The following is a 14,914-nucleotide window of genomic DNA, read 5'->3' as shown; positions in this document are numbered from 1 at the left end:
TTTTTTGCAATTATAAGCGCCCGTGTATAGGATATTTGTATGTAATAACTACATACATACATATATACGTATGTACATACATACTTCGTAGCGGTGCTTTTTTTTTGTTTTGGCATATTTTTCAAGTTCAGAGATTTTTATGAAGATTTGTTTTTTTTTTAATTTTTGATTTATCTAATTTTTAGCAGATTCTACTTATGTGTGTATGTTCTTTTCGTTTTATGAATACTTGAAATTCTTAAATCGGCGGCAGAAAATTATTTTCTTTTTTTGCAAACATCGAGCACGCAAAAGTAAGGCAAATATACTGACAAATCCTAAAAAAATTCAATCATTTACAAGTAATTTTTAAGTTAAAACATCCACCGACTTCAATGCTCATATAAAAATTTAGCAGTGGCGTTAGTTTTTTCATGCTCCAATGATCTTAACTAAACCAAATTAGTATGGGATCACCTTTGAAATACCACCTTTTCAATACAAAAAAAAAGTCACCTGGTTTGCGTGGTCCACGGTTATTCAATAACATACATATATAATAAAAAATATTCCAATGAATTTTTTTATAACCTTCCCCTTTTATTGATGTCGGTTAAAAATTTTAAAATTCGGAATACTTACATTTTCGGTGGAATAAATTTTGTACAGCAAACTGCTTTCAAATAACCGCGATACTTAACTCTTGAAGACCTTTTTATGTACCTTTTGGACACCCTGCATAAGTGATTGATTTTCTATTTGAAAGTTCTGATGCTTTATATGTCAATCAAAATTGCAACAACATCTATTTTGCTAGCTAATAATGCTGAGCAAATGCCAGTCAACGCGAGGTAAGGCCAAATCGTAGTAAATTTCTTAAGAACTGCGTACTGCCTTAAAGAAATTTCAAACGAGAAAATTGCTAAGCCATTTCTTGTACGTCATTTTATATGGAGTTTTTGCTTTTCTTGAAAGCTGCATACTGGCCTGTAGCATTGAATGAATGACGATCCGTTTGTTTTTACTAAGTCAACGCTCGGTGTCATCATTCTGCGTGTTGTGCTTCCAAAAATGGTGTGTTTGATGTAAGTGAGCCATGGCGAGCCACAGTGATGTTATCGTGAGCTACTGAGTGCGAACCTCTACCTTATACCTTAATCCTAGTTCTTTTAGCTTTGTAAGTTTCGAAGAAGTGAAAACAATAAGGAATATGGTGCTGATAAAAATTTTATGGCATACCATATTTATGCATTTACGCAACTCAGCTAATAAATAAATTTAATTTCTAAATATTTTTTAATACTTTTCTATTTATAGATTTGAAATTATAATTTTTTCATATTTTTTATTTGTATGTAATACATTTTTTATTTGCTCTACATACATATGTATTGCACCCAGGGTTTTTCGAAAAATGAAAGGGCCCTTTATATTATTATTTTATTGTTAATTTTCCGTAAATTTTACTTTAATTTGATTTTATTGGGTCTACCATCGGTAAACACTTTGAGAGAAAAGCGCAAGTGGCACGCAAGTCTTCGTCGGTGAATTTATTCCATATCTTCTGTAGCCACATGCTAATTTCCTTCATTTTGAGTCCTTTATACTCCCACTTTTGCCCAAAATAAGGCCTCATTTTCAGAAATCTAGTAGACTCGAAACTTGTGCCGCATGTATTTATCTCCCAAAGTTTACACTGCTGGCAAATGAAAATAAGGATTAAAATTTTAAAACTAATTAATAAAATTAAAAAAAAACTATAGCGGACCCTTCTATTAAAAAAAACACACTGTGTAGCAGTTGTGCGTCGCCACGCTCTAGCATTTTTTTTTATTTCTTAATAATGTCCTATGCATATTTGACATTCGATCACGCGACAGTTGCTGGCGCAGCTCACGTCCGCCGCCTACCTACCTCAATTATTCAACTAACACACTTCTCCCACTGTACGCCGCCAAAAAAGAAACATCATGTCTGGGGAGAGGTGCGTGCAGGAAACGACAGACAAGTTATGACGCTGATTGCTGAGCAGCATTTTCTCAACACCCGCTAAAAAAAAAACACATTTACCTTTTCGTCTATAGTTGCATAAACTCATACATATGTACATTAGACAGCATCACCTCTGATTTTAAGCAATTTTTGCAAGGCAATTTCGAAAAACACCTTTTTTTGCCGAACACTTTTCGGTGACACCTGCATTCGGCAATATTTTTTTTTTTTATTGTTCTACTAAATAATCAAAATACTTCCTTAACAAAACTTTAATGATTTTTGGCGAGCTTTAATTCTGAAATAACCAAAATACTTCCTTAACAAAGCTTTAATGATTTTTGGTGAGCTTTAAGTAGGAAATTAGTATAGTGGATAAGTACTAGAACGTGGTACTTGAGGTCAATGAACTTTGGAACAAAAAAACATTTTCTCCCCAAGGCAAAAGCATCGGTATAACATAAATTAACATCGGAGTGTAAATGCCGAAAAAATTTAAAAAGCTAAGCTCTGTGTTCGACCAAAAAAATAAATAAAAGCTTTTTTCAAAGTTGCTTTGCAAAAATATTTTAGACTCTATAGTATAAGGGGAGGTTTTTTTTTCTGGTAAGGTCTAATGTACAAACATATGTATTTCAAGTCACACGTTTGCAAATGTACACCTTTGTACATAGTATGTGCGAATATTTTTGTTTGCTTTCCGGTGTGTTGTTAAATTTAGCATGAATTTTTTAAATTTAGAATAAAAACCGAAAAAATATACCTTATGCACTTTTACATGCATGTTCAGTTTTATTTTTGAATACTATAAACTTAATGATTTTATAAACTCGTCATAATTTTTAGATAAAATACGATTTACTCTTTCTTTGGTTGATAATTTTTTATCTTATTTGCTTTTGTAAGGACCACTATAGTTTCAAAATGATATATGTATTAAGAGTACTTATTGCCATCGGATCGAATTTATACGCATTAGAGATCTATTACAGCTCTTTTGTTCCATTTGTCGAGAACACAAAGTTTGCGAGGCCATGTTTCAGTGGTTAGGCCGATATGACTGTCCCCGTACATAGTACATTGTTTAAGGCAACTAAAATTCAAGCGATCCTTATGAAATTTTACACAATGTTGCAACTTAGTCCAACTTAAAACATAGGATATCCTTTATCTCGATTAGACAAAGGTGCGTGCCTATCTTGGGTATTATGTGTGGTAGAGTTCTGGTATCTGGAATAGAGCTATATAAAATCAATTCCAATGCTCATGAAGGAATGATGCCACCTGTTTAAATAATCAAATTCAATATGGGTGTCAGACGAAAGAGACTTCAAAAGGTTTTGGTTTGAGTATTTAGAATATTGTTGAGATGTTTTACTAGGGTTGCCACCTGTATAAATTAAATTAATTATTACAATATGTGTATCAGTCTAAATGGTTTTGAAAAGGCTTTGTTTCTAGGATCCATGTATGAGGGTTGCCACCAATTTAAAAAATCGGATTTTACTGGAATCAGGGGAATTAAGTAATTGGTGGTATAAGTCACACAATATGGGTGTCAGACGAAAGGTTGTAGTTTGAAAATATTTTTGAGAGACTGCCAATTGTTTAAAAAGCCAAATTTAATTAAGTAGAATTTTCTGAGGTGTTTGAAGAGGGTTTGTTGCCACCCTCTAAACTAAACTATATTGAAAAGTTAAATGAATTATTAAAATATTACGGGTATACATGGAAATGGTCTTGAAAATGCTTTGTTTCTAAGCTACATGTAGCAGGGTTGCCACGTATTTAAAAACTAAAATTCGGATTGAATTCAAGAAATAAGTTAATTGAAATGTATCACAAGAAAAAGGGTTAAGAAAGTTTTAGTTTGAAAATCTGGTATGTTTCAAGCTGACTCTAAATATGTTCGGTTTTCATTGAAATAAATTACGCTTACTGTAGCGCTCAGAAATTTCATACACTCGGCGAAGCAGGTGGGGGCAATCTAGTTTTCCAAAAATCTTGTTCCGATAGACATTCGAGAAAGTGCTTTTAGAATTGCCGAACGAGAATGTGACATAATTTTATTGGAAATCTCGTCCTCTTACCGTTCATTTCTTAAAAGCAGTTCCGGTAGTTGTGCCGACCATGAGAAATAAATACTCTAAATGTAGCGCTGTGAAATATAGGTCGTTCTTTGAGTTATGTTTAAATTTTTGTGATAAAAGGTTTATCATAGATTAGTTTATCACTACGGTTACACTCTATTCTACTAGACCCACCGGTACGTTATTTGGGATACGAAAAAATATATCGCATGATAACGGTATCCATATGACTCGTATCATGTCTACAGATCAAGGTCAAAGGTCTTAATTCGAATGATATCATTCTTTTGACCTCAGATTCAGGAAGAACAGTAGGTTGGTTAGGTTTAGATGATCTAACTGACTAAAAAGTCACTCCATATCTCAACGTGAAATTTGCTATGCTATCCAGGAGCAAGTACGTAGGCTATGCAATACAAATGATTAATCAGTTCAACTGGACGACAATATGCCTTCTCTTCAAAGCTAGTAAAAAAATTTCCTTCTAGAGTTTTACTGTCACATTTAGTTTTATCTTCAGCTCAGCTCGAAAGGCGAACCCAGTAAGCTAGCAAACGTTCCGTCTTAAGAAAGTCCATCTCAACAAATGAATAGATCACTGCTTTTGACGTGTAATACTGAGAAAAATTATTTACACATATCCAAAGAATTCGTCGATTGGCGATCTTCGTTTATGTCCAGCAGCGCCGCGCAGGCAACATTGTTTTTCCTTTTTCTTTGTTGCCACTTTAACGCTATTAAATTATTATTAGAAATCAGATAAAAATGCGCAGGAATGTTTATTAATTTGTTTAACATTTCTCCTTTCTTTTTATATTTTTAAGATACCCACGGTGTGCTATTTTAGCAATGCCAAAAATAAAACGAGCACAAATAAACAATTTAACAACAGCTGAAAAAGATGAAGTGAAAATAGATTTACGTTCTTACTTTTCTAAAAATTTCACTTTTCGATGGATTTTCTATAATAAATATATTAAAAATATCTTAAATTCTAATTTGTTGGCTTATTTTACGTACTAAAATGGGTCTTGGTAGCAATAGGGTGCATTTACGATATTTTATCGGATTAAAAATGAATTTGTGTTGCGTATTTTATTTGTAGATCCAATGGTTTACGACTTGTCCGACACGTACTGTTGTCCATAACTTTTTATGTATAGCGTCAAATGTGGGCGTTTTGTGTGCGCTTTAATGGAGTGGACCAAAGTGGGCACATTTAATGATTTTTGACAAGCACGAAAATAGTATCCTAAGATTTTATTTAATCAAATATAAAAAAAAGAAACTTGGCGCTCTCTTGCAATAAACACATTTTTATTGGTTTTCATGTTTTAAGGGTCATAAATTCTAATTTGCTGACGCTGAAGATGAAGTGCGCCTAGCTAATCTTTTTGGCGTCTTGGAGTTTTCTGCGTCATTTATGTACAGTGCCGGACAAAAGTATTGGCACAGAGAATTTTTCACAATATATGCAAAGTTTTTTATTCTAATTTATTTTCAATATTTTTTAATAAAAATATAGTTCGTACTTCACCAAAAAACATAAAAACAAAATCTCTAAACTTTGTTCAAAACTCAGGAAAATTCAATAAATTTGCATACTAATTTGCAACTTTTTTAGAGAAATTCTAAGTATGTAGCTTTATAGCCCAACTAATTTTAGTATAACAAAGTGCAAGTCTGAAGTATCTAAAAAATTGCGTTGATTTTTGGCCCTTTTCTGCCAACTGAATAGATGACTTCACTAAGACCCAAGGTTTAACGTCTCTGACGGCATGCCTATTGGAATAAAGTGCAGTAAGAGCTATCATTTGTTGTTCTGTAAAATTTTCAACTTATGAGATTTAAAACGTTTACTTTTTTGTTGTGATTCTTGAGTTGGCTAGATTTTTCCGATGTTTAATGTTCCGCGGACGGTTGTTCCTATACCAAATTACTGATGAAAATTTTTCATTTTACTAACGATTTCCTTCCTCTACTATTCACAGCTTTCACCGAGAATATAAAACGTCAAAAGACGCGCCGTGACAAGCTGGCCACAGCACTGCGTGAGAACAAAAAGAAACTTGGCCATGTCGAAGAGGAAATCAACATATTAATAGAAAATTTGAATCCCGGCGAATCTGAGAGACTGGATCATGAAATAGAAAGATTACGCACTGATTGTCAGCTAATGTTGAATCAAATTGAAAATATCCGACGATATGGTAAGCATATATTCAGTTATGCAGAAAAAAACACAAATCCGAATTAAATTAAACTCTTCTACTTGCAGGCCAGCTAACCGAAGCCGAGCGACTGCAACTGCAACAACAACAACAACAACAACCATTCCCACGTCAACGACCGGCGCGACCGCCACCGGTGCTATATCCTTACCCATACCAGCAGGCTGAACGAGATTTCCTCTCACCTCAAAATACGCCTGGTTGTGGTACAGGCAGTTGTATTGGCGCTGGCAGTACACACGCTAGCGCAGCTAGTACACCCAACTCCTCGCACTTGTTACAGACATCGTCGCCGAATGTCGCTTACCAACAACAGCGTCCAGATTATGTCAGTCATCTACCATCGTATGTACAACAACCATCCACCGACGAAGAAGATTATTCCGATTCGAATACCGATGGCGGTGATGATGAAGAACCACTCGAACGTTGGCCCTGTTCCATGTGTACATTCCTCAATCATCCACAATTGAACATATGCGAGGCGTGTGAATGTGTGCGCATACTACCCGGTACGGTACGCATTGTGCCCACAGCTAATGCGGCGTCAGTGGCAGTAGTGGCAGCGGCAACGCCACCATCCTCACGTGCAGCATTTATTGGCAATACATCAGCGACTGCAGCAGCTGCTGCGGCTGCCTTAGCTGCAGCGGCACCAGCAGCAATTGCTCATGGTTCGGATGGTGCGGGGGCGAGTGCTAGTGCCACCACTGCTGCCGCACGCACGGTGGCTGCTGAATAGCGCTGAAGGGCATCCACATGCATGGCGTGTTTTTTGCTTCAGTGTGCTGAGTACTTTCTGTTTTTGCAATACTTAGGTTAATGAAACTAGTAACTAAGTTTAAATTTTATTTTATTTCTTTTTTTTTTTTGTTCTTTTTTTTCTATTTAACCAAATGCGGTAATTTTTTTATACGCTTGTATATACTACCCTGTAAAGTTAAGCACAGTTTTATGCGTTTAAATGTTTGTGTTTCATGTGTATAGACTGCATGCAGCTTAAAAGCTTTTGCTTGCTCTTACATTAGTTAGCTGGATATGTTTGAACATAAAAAGAAGGAAAATATGTGCTTTAATCAAAAAATTAAAATAAATATTAATCTAATTATATCTTATTTTAGTTTAATAAAAACTTAACGAAAATCATTTAATACAAATTTAAGATAATAAAGGCATATAATATCGATATATGTAACTAAACATTCCCTTATGCGTTGTGATTCATTTACATTTTCTAAAATGTTTTCTAATTTCTAAATAAAATTAGAACTGTATCAAATTCGAATTCCAAAAGAGTTTGCACTGTTTAGGTTTTTAATTTTCAAGTTCTCTTACTATTAACGCAAGCCTATAAATAGAAACTTTTTTATAAGCAATTATTTTCTCTGGCATGTAAAATTTAAGTTGTTGCATTTATTTTTAATTTAGTTTTTTTATTGTCCTCTTTTAATTCATTCAGTGTTTTTATACCCGAGCGCACTTGTGCACAAGGGTATTATAACTTTGTTCACATAACGGTTGTTTGTAACAGACAAAACGAATCGAGATAGATATAGACAAATGTATACATAAATGATCAGGATTAAAAGAGAAATCGATTAAGCGGTGACTGTCTGTCCGTCCGTCCGTCCGTCCGTCCGTCTGTGCACACGATAACTCGAGTAAAAATTGAGATATCTTAACGAAACTTGGTGTGTGCACTTCTTTCCGGCGTAGGACGGATGGTATTGAAAATGGGCAAAATCGGACAATAACCACGCCTACCTCCCATATAACGGTAATTTTCCGAAATACGAAAACTGCGATATTTTAGTAACTACTGAAGAATATTCACTCAAAATTGATATTTACAATAAGTTTTAGACAAAAAATAAGAATATTATAATTTATTGGAAAATAGGCGTAGCCACGCCCACTTATGGTTACATGTGTATAATTTGGTAACCGCTGCACTAATTTCTTCCAAACTTGGCACAGTTGTTGACCTTGGTATAACATACGAAATGGCCGAAAATTTTTAAAATCGGACAATAATCACGCCCACATCCCATATAACGGTAATTTAGAGAAATACGAAATCTTCGATAAATCAGTATTTATTGAAGCTAATTTATTCAAAATTGATGCTTGCAACAATTCTTTACCAAGAAATACGTTTAGGATAAAATTTTGAAAAATGGGAGTGGCACCGCCCACTTATGATCACATATATGTATCTCGGTAACCGTTCTACCAATTTGTACCAAACTCGGTGTGGTTATTATGCCTGCCACATAGAAGCAAAACGTTGAAAATTATTGAAATCGAACTAAAATTACGGCCGCTTTTCATATAACAGTAAATTTCAGAAATGCTTGAAACTTCAATATTTCGAAATTTAAGGACGCTAATTTACTCAAAATGGATACACCCCGGTTTACCATGTAGCGGTAGCTTTCGGAAAGGTGAAAAACATATATTTAATACTTGCGCCGGGTATTTAATGTTCGGCTCCGCCCGAACTTAGACTTTCCTACTTGTTTTATTTTGCTTCCGAAACGCCGCTCCAATAAAAAAAAAAGTTGTAACAAATTTACATAACGAAAATTGGCTGAATACTATGATGTTATAACCAGACACGTGAACCGGTTTTGTACCGGATTAACCGCTTTTTTTTACTAATTAAATGAACCACTAACCGAACTGAAAATTTCCACAAATTTAGTATCCGGACCGAAAACCGAGCTACTTTTTTCAAAGGTTTAATGTTTGAAGAACCACCAAAGCTGCAAAAACGCTTAGACCCGCCGAACCGAACGGACCAATTTTTTCACCCAATTCAAAAACCTGGTTATAACCCAACGTAACTTCCAGCATCCGCCCACTTCATACCGCATGCACAATCCCCCAAAATCCGACCGGGTTTCCCCTCAGTAACGGCGAGACAAGCAATAGTGCATGACATGACCAGACCTACGAATTCGGACGATCCGTGGATGAACGATCTAAACAACGAGATTAGGAGAATCGATAAAGTACATTTATTCGAAACTGCCTTACAAAAATACTCTCGACTCAGGGGTGTATGGCAAACTTTTCATATTTTCTTCTATATAAATGGAGAAAAATACCTAGAGCCGTCAGCAAAAAAATTATTAAAAATCAACACGATTTCTTAGCCATTTAAAATTTTACCATTATTACACTAAGGGCCGTTTTCTGAAGTAACCCTTAACTTTAAAGCTCACTTTATATTTAAATAATGTATTAAAATTTTTAGTTGTCTAAAGTAAAGCAATTTATTATCGGTTTTAAATTGGTTTACTGCCAAGAAACGTACATTCGTCAAAAACCGATAATCGAAATGCTTTACATAGTACTATAAATTTTAAAGCAACCTTTAAATATAAAGTAAGCATTAAAGTTTCAGTTGAGAAAACGGCACTTAAATTGAACTGGCTATAAAACTGCATGCCAAAATGTGTTTTTTAAGTCTGAGTAAAAAGTTGAAAATTTTTAATGAAAATTCGTTAAATTTGCGTTAATACAGTTTGAAACTTTGATTTATATGGTTTTTTGCTACTATATATAAAAAAAAAGAATTTGAATTGTGTCTGCCGCTTTTTTTAATTGCCTGCTGTTTCGCTCCTGCTCCCACTCTTGTACTCAGCTTTGCCGCAACGAAAGTGTAACCATGGAACTTGTCTAAAAAGTAATGATTTCTAAATTGTACTTTTATTGCATTTTCTTTACTACAGAGCCCATATTGAGGCGAGAGGATATACACATCACTCTGTCTCCGGGCGAAAATAGTAAGTACTTTGAAAAATATACATACATACATACCTTTATAATTTTTAACGGACACAACTTATTTTTCATACATAAATACATATATTTACAGGAATAGTGCACTCTTGGGTCGTGTCATGACAGTCAACGCGTAGGCCATCATAACTGTTATGTTTGGTCTACTGAGGAATACAATTTTAGCATAACCGTTTTGTGATCGAAATACAACGTACGTTGGAAAGTGCGCGATATGGACATATGTAGATAGAAGAGCTTTTCGCGGGCTGAAAAGATGGACAATTTGCCAGTAGCCTAGCAAGGCGTTTACACCGTTTGAGCTCTGAATTTAAGAGTGACGTACTAAGAATATTTTGTTGAATGACTAGAAATATATATAGATTAAACATTTCTAGCGCATTTATGCAAAAAATATGGCTTCATTTAAACTTCAGCGCCTTTTATCGAGTTCAAGCGAATATGATTTTGTCGTAGCAGCCTTGCTAAAAAATGCTTGACCAAATATGTCTGTGGTCATAAGCAATAGCCGCGTAAATCGGAAAACTTGACTTTGAGATAAAAACGTTTTAAGCATTTGGATTATGATGTTAACCATATGGGGAAACCAAAATATGTTCGTCTATGACTTTTTAAATAGCCTAGCTGGCGAGATGGGAATTTCACATACACATGGAATAGAAGTTGCCGAATACGATAGCATATACATAGATATGTATAAATCAATTATTTCTTAAGTCGACCTAGGCGGTTATTATGCTTATGACCACAGATATGTATGTACATATGTACATCTGCCTCGTTACGGTTTAGTAGACCTTTTGTAGATTGTGTCGTTGAGGTTTTCAGGTTATTGAGTATGATACTGCCTCCTCGGTGAATTGGAGTTCTTCTACAAAACCTATCATGGCGGTGTTGTTTTAGGGGAATGAAACATATACGATGAGCCCTTGGGTGGACTGCGGAAGCAGTAACACTATTGAATAACAGCGAAGAACCAAGAATTGGGAGGTGGCGTTGTTTTTTTAAAGAACCATTCGATGGCTGAGGTCCTGATGGGAGCCGAACTTTAAACGCTGGCGATTATATGTATAATCGTCCTTCCATTAAACATTTGAGAAATGGTGCAGAAGTACTAATTCTTGGAAGCTGATGTATTTTGGAAAGAATTTTCGTAACACCTGGTCAAATTTGATTTGAAGTCAAACTTGACACAACTCGAACAAGGGAGAATTTAGAACGCATCCTATGACTTTGTCCTGTTGTATCAAAAATATTTTGGGAGCTCCATAGTTTAATAATCGTGAAGACGTGACAGCACTTGGGCTTTAAGCACTTCTGAAATTCTCAAAAGGCATTGATACTAAATGATGTCTACTTCGAGTATACTTAACTAAAGTCTCTATCTTCATCTGGCTCTATGTTAGGTGGTCAGCCAACCAAAATAACCTAACCTAACCTAAATTGGTTTCGGTGTTGTGTTATCTTCAGTGTAATTTTTCGTTCGAATTCGTAAACGCAAAATCGTACTCCTCAATTTGTGGATTCGTCCAAATTGGTTTAGGCTGTTATACATAGTGTAATTTAGTAAAAAAAAAATAAAATTTATTAACGAAACAAATGTACATAGATATTTTCATTCATTCAACAGCTAACGCATTTATAAAGGAACATTTTTAGTACTCAAATTCTTTTATAGCGATTAAATGAAGGACAAAAATATATAAAAAAAAAAAATTATTGTTTTGAGAAAACCAAATATTTATGTAACATAAAAATATATTTTAATTAATTTAAACGATTTCGAAGCATAACGAAAAACTCCATCGTCAGCCATTAAGTCCCGTACTAGTTCAACAATATAGGCGAGTAGTGCAAGAAAACGAACTCGATATTAAAAGCGATGTATGTATGTCTGTACTTAAGACAGTGTATAAGTATGTGCGTGAAAAAAATTGCTGCTGGCAGCACAGTTGCTAAATAGATTTAAAAGTTTCGTTAAACTAAATCCAAATGCCAAGACTAAACTAGTTGTGTGAGAGTTACACTCTTTAATAAGCAGCTAACAATATAAATTTGTGGCATTTTATTAAAATAACTTAACTTGCTTTATAAGGGTGGCCTTTAAATTAAAAAAATAATAATAAGTTTGCCTCGAAAAGTTTTATGTTTTTATTAAGCTTATATTAAGTGTATCTTAAGGTACACCTATGGCTAGTTAATCGTCGTTAAAATATAATTTGAGAAGCCAATGAAACATTGCTTTAAAGGGAAAATGTTCCATCTCGAGATAGGTTGTTTAAATAAAATGCCACAGAAATAAATACATAAGTTTTCGCGCATCTGACTTATGGCATAGACAGATAATAACGTTAATCCGGATTAACGCAGCAGTTGAACTGATCACCATTGTAGCCTGACTGACGGAAGTAGTATTGCGGATTAAGCAAGCCACGAGATCGTGGGTGAGAATCCCACGGCCGGCAAATTTTTCGAAAATTTTTTAAGGCATTGAATTGTTATTTATAATTTTTTTAATGTTGTGGACTTTTTTAATATAAATTTAACTCTAAAAATTAAATTAACTTGAAGTAATAATATGAAATGAAATAAAGCAAAATAAGACGTGCAATTTTTGGAAATTGGTGGGAACGTGGATCGAACCTTGGCCTTATCGAATGTAGTGCTCTCGCCACTCGGCTATTGCGGATGCTAAACTGGCTTGCCTTATTTGCTTCGTTTATTTTTCATTCACAATAGACAACAGCTGGTCGTTTTGATCAGGGTTGTAATCGAAAATCTCCCTGATCCGCATTAATGTTGTGAATTAAACCGGATCAACTGCAATTAATTTCCAAGATAATTCCGAATAATCGACTTGATGCGGATCAACTTTGCCACCTGTCTATGCTATTAGTCAAAGAAATTGTTTTTAAAATGCTGCGAAAAGTGTGTTTTTTTTAGAAAAAGACTTTGTAAATATGTGTGCATAAGATACTTTAGTTAGTTGACTTTAAGAAACAAATATTTGCATAGCTAGCGAATATGATCTACATACATATATACATACTCACATATATGTACTGTCACCTATTACACAGGAATAAACATATATGCACTGTGGAGCGAATAGGCTGATCATATATGAAATTTTTGTTTGAGAAGTAACTTTGTAAACTTGTTCATATGTACGTATATAGCTTGCTAACATTTTACCTTAATTTAGTTTTAATATTTAGCGTACTAATTGTATTTAGATATAGATTTTTGTACATAGTAAAAATTGTTGAAAAAATTGGAGGTTAATTTTGATACAAAGATAAATATTTAATTAAAGATTTGTAAATAATTAGCAAATAACCTAAGTGTAAATAAGAAATAAATATGTGCATATGTATAACCAATGTATACTGAAAATGTGTACTTATTTTCAGACCAAACAATTCTAAATTTTGTTTTTGTTTTCGTTAATTACACCACTGCCTTTCGAAGAGCGAGAACTTGTATTCTTAAATTTTCCTAACTAGATCACACAGAGTGGGAGAACAGCACTTTATAAGCTTGCAAGGATCGCTCATTCGTTTTGATTTTACTCGTGGCTTTAGGGCCTATTACGACAATCTCTTATAGATATCATAGATGACTAAACGATGCTGATGTTGATAAGGTGCATGCATCAACTGTTATGCGGAATATGGTCAGATGAAGGCATGGCCGACGACTGGAATTTAAATGTGCTCTGCCCGGCCATTTGCGCCAACTACCGCGGGATCAGCCTTCTAAGCATAAGTCACAAGGTCTTAACGAGCGTATTGTGTAAGAGACTGAAGCCCACCGTTAACGAACTGATTGGGCCTTATCAGTGTGGCTTTAGACCAGGCAAATCCACCATAGACCAGGTATTCACAATACGGCAATTCTTGGAAAAGGCCCGCTAGAAAAGGATCCACCCTCACCACCTACATATTTATCGACTCAAAGCCCCTTCCGATAGCACTAAACGGAGTTGCCTATACGTTGAGATATCTTAACCATACTCCTTAAGTCGTTCATCATGCCCTTGCTGGTATATGGCGCAGAACAATGGACAATGACAACACCCGATGAGGCGGCTCTTGGAGTATTCGAGAGATGGTCACGGCTAGTATCACAGACGATGTAACGATGAGCTGTATGAGCTTTACAACGACATGGACATAGTGTAGCGAATTAAAATACCGCGGCTCCGCTGGTTCGGCATTGTCGTTCGAATGGACACCAACGCTCCAGCTCTGAAAGTATTCATCTCGGACCACTGGTGGGAGCAGAGGGGAGACCAATTGCAGAAGGACTTGGCATCAGTTGGCGCAGAAGAGAAATGACTGGCGTGCTTTGTTGAATTCGACCGAAATCTCTTAGGTGGTTACAGTGCCAAAAAGAAGAATAAGAAACTACATACTACTCTTTTCGTCTTCTGCCCCATGAAAACCATATTTCAGACAATCTGGAAACACTAGTGTGTCGAGGCTCAATGCCATATGAAATTAGCACACAGGTCGCACTCACAGCCCTTCCTTTCGCTGAAATAGAGGCCTTATTCTTTTTGAGACGTGAAAGGGAATGAGAAAGTACTCGATGGGGTCTGAGTACTGCTTTACAATGGATCCACAAATTATCGGAGGAGCGCCCATATAAAGTCGACATGATTGCTGAAATTTCTACGATCTGGCTCTGCCAACGGTATGCTGAATTGTGAAGAATTACCTACTTTCGCAAATGGGCAAATCTTAGGGTGTGTCTAATACACATAACTTTAATTATCAATCAACTTCGGAAAAATATTTTCAAATTGCATAA

General features: G+C 35.1%; 1 protein-coding gene across 2 annotated transcripts in view; it reads left to right on the top strand.

The window, feature by feature from the left end:
- LOC118744766 (transcription factor mef2A) overlaps positions 1 to 7,402 on the top strand; it is a 44,620-nt gene extending 37,218 nt beyond the window's left edge. For both annotated transcript variants that reach the window (XM_036478079.1, XM_036478080.1), the window contains exons 3-4: positions 6,053 to 6,271; positions 6,340 to 7,402. In XM_036478079.1, coding sequence (XP_036333972.1) covers positions 6,053 to 6,271; positions 6,340 to 7,034 — 914 coding nt within the window. In that variant the 3' untranslated portion in view covers positions 7,035 to 7,402. The remainder of the gene's footprint in view (positions 1 to 6,052; positions 6,272 to 6,339) is intronic.
- Positions 7,403 to 14,914: the final 7,512 nt, after the last annotated feature.

Source organism: Rhagoletis pomonella, unplaced genomic scaffold, assembly GCF_013731165.1.
Source record: "Rhagoletis pomonella isolate Grant_MI unplaced genomic scaffold, Rhpom_1.0 Rhpom_scaffold_00008, whole genome shotgun sequence".
Taxonomy (NCBI): domain Eukaryota; kingdom Metazoa; phylum Arthropoda; class Insecta; order Diptera; family Tephritidae; genus Rhagoletis; species Rhagoletis pomonella.
The sequence above is the reverse complement of the archived record's forward strand: the minus strand, read 5'-3'. Positions and strand labels throughout refer to the sequence as shown.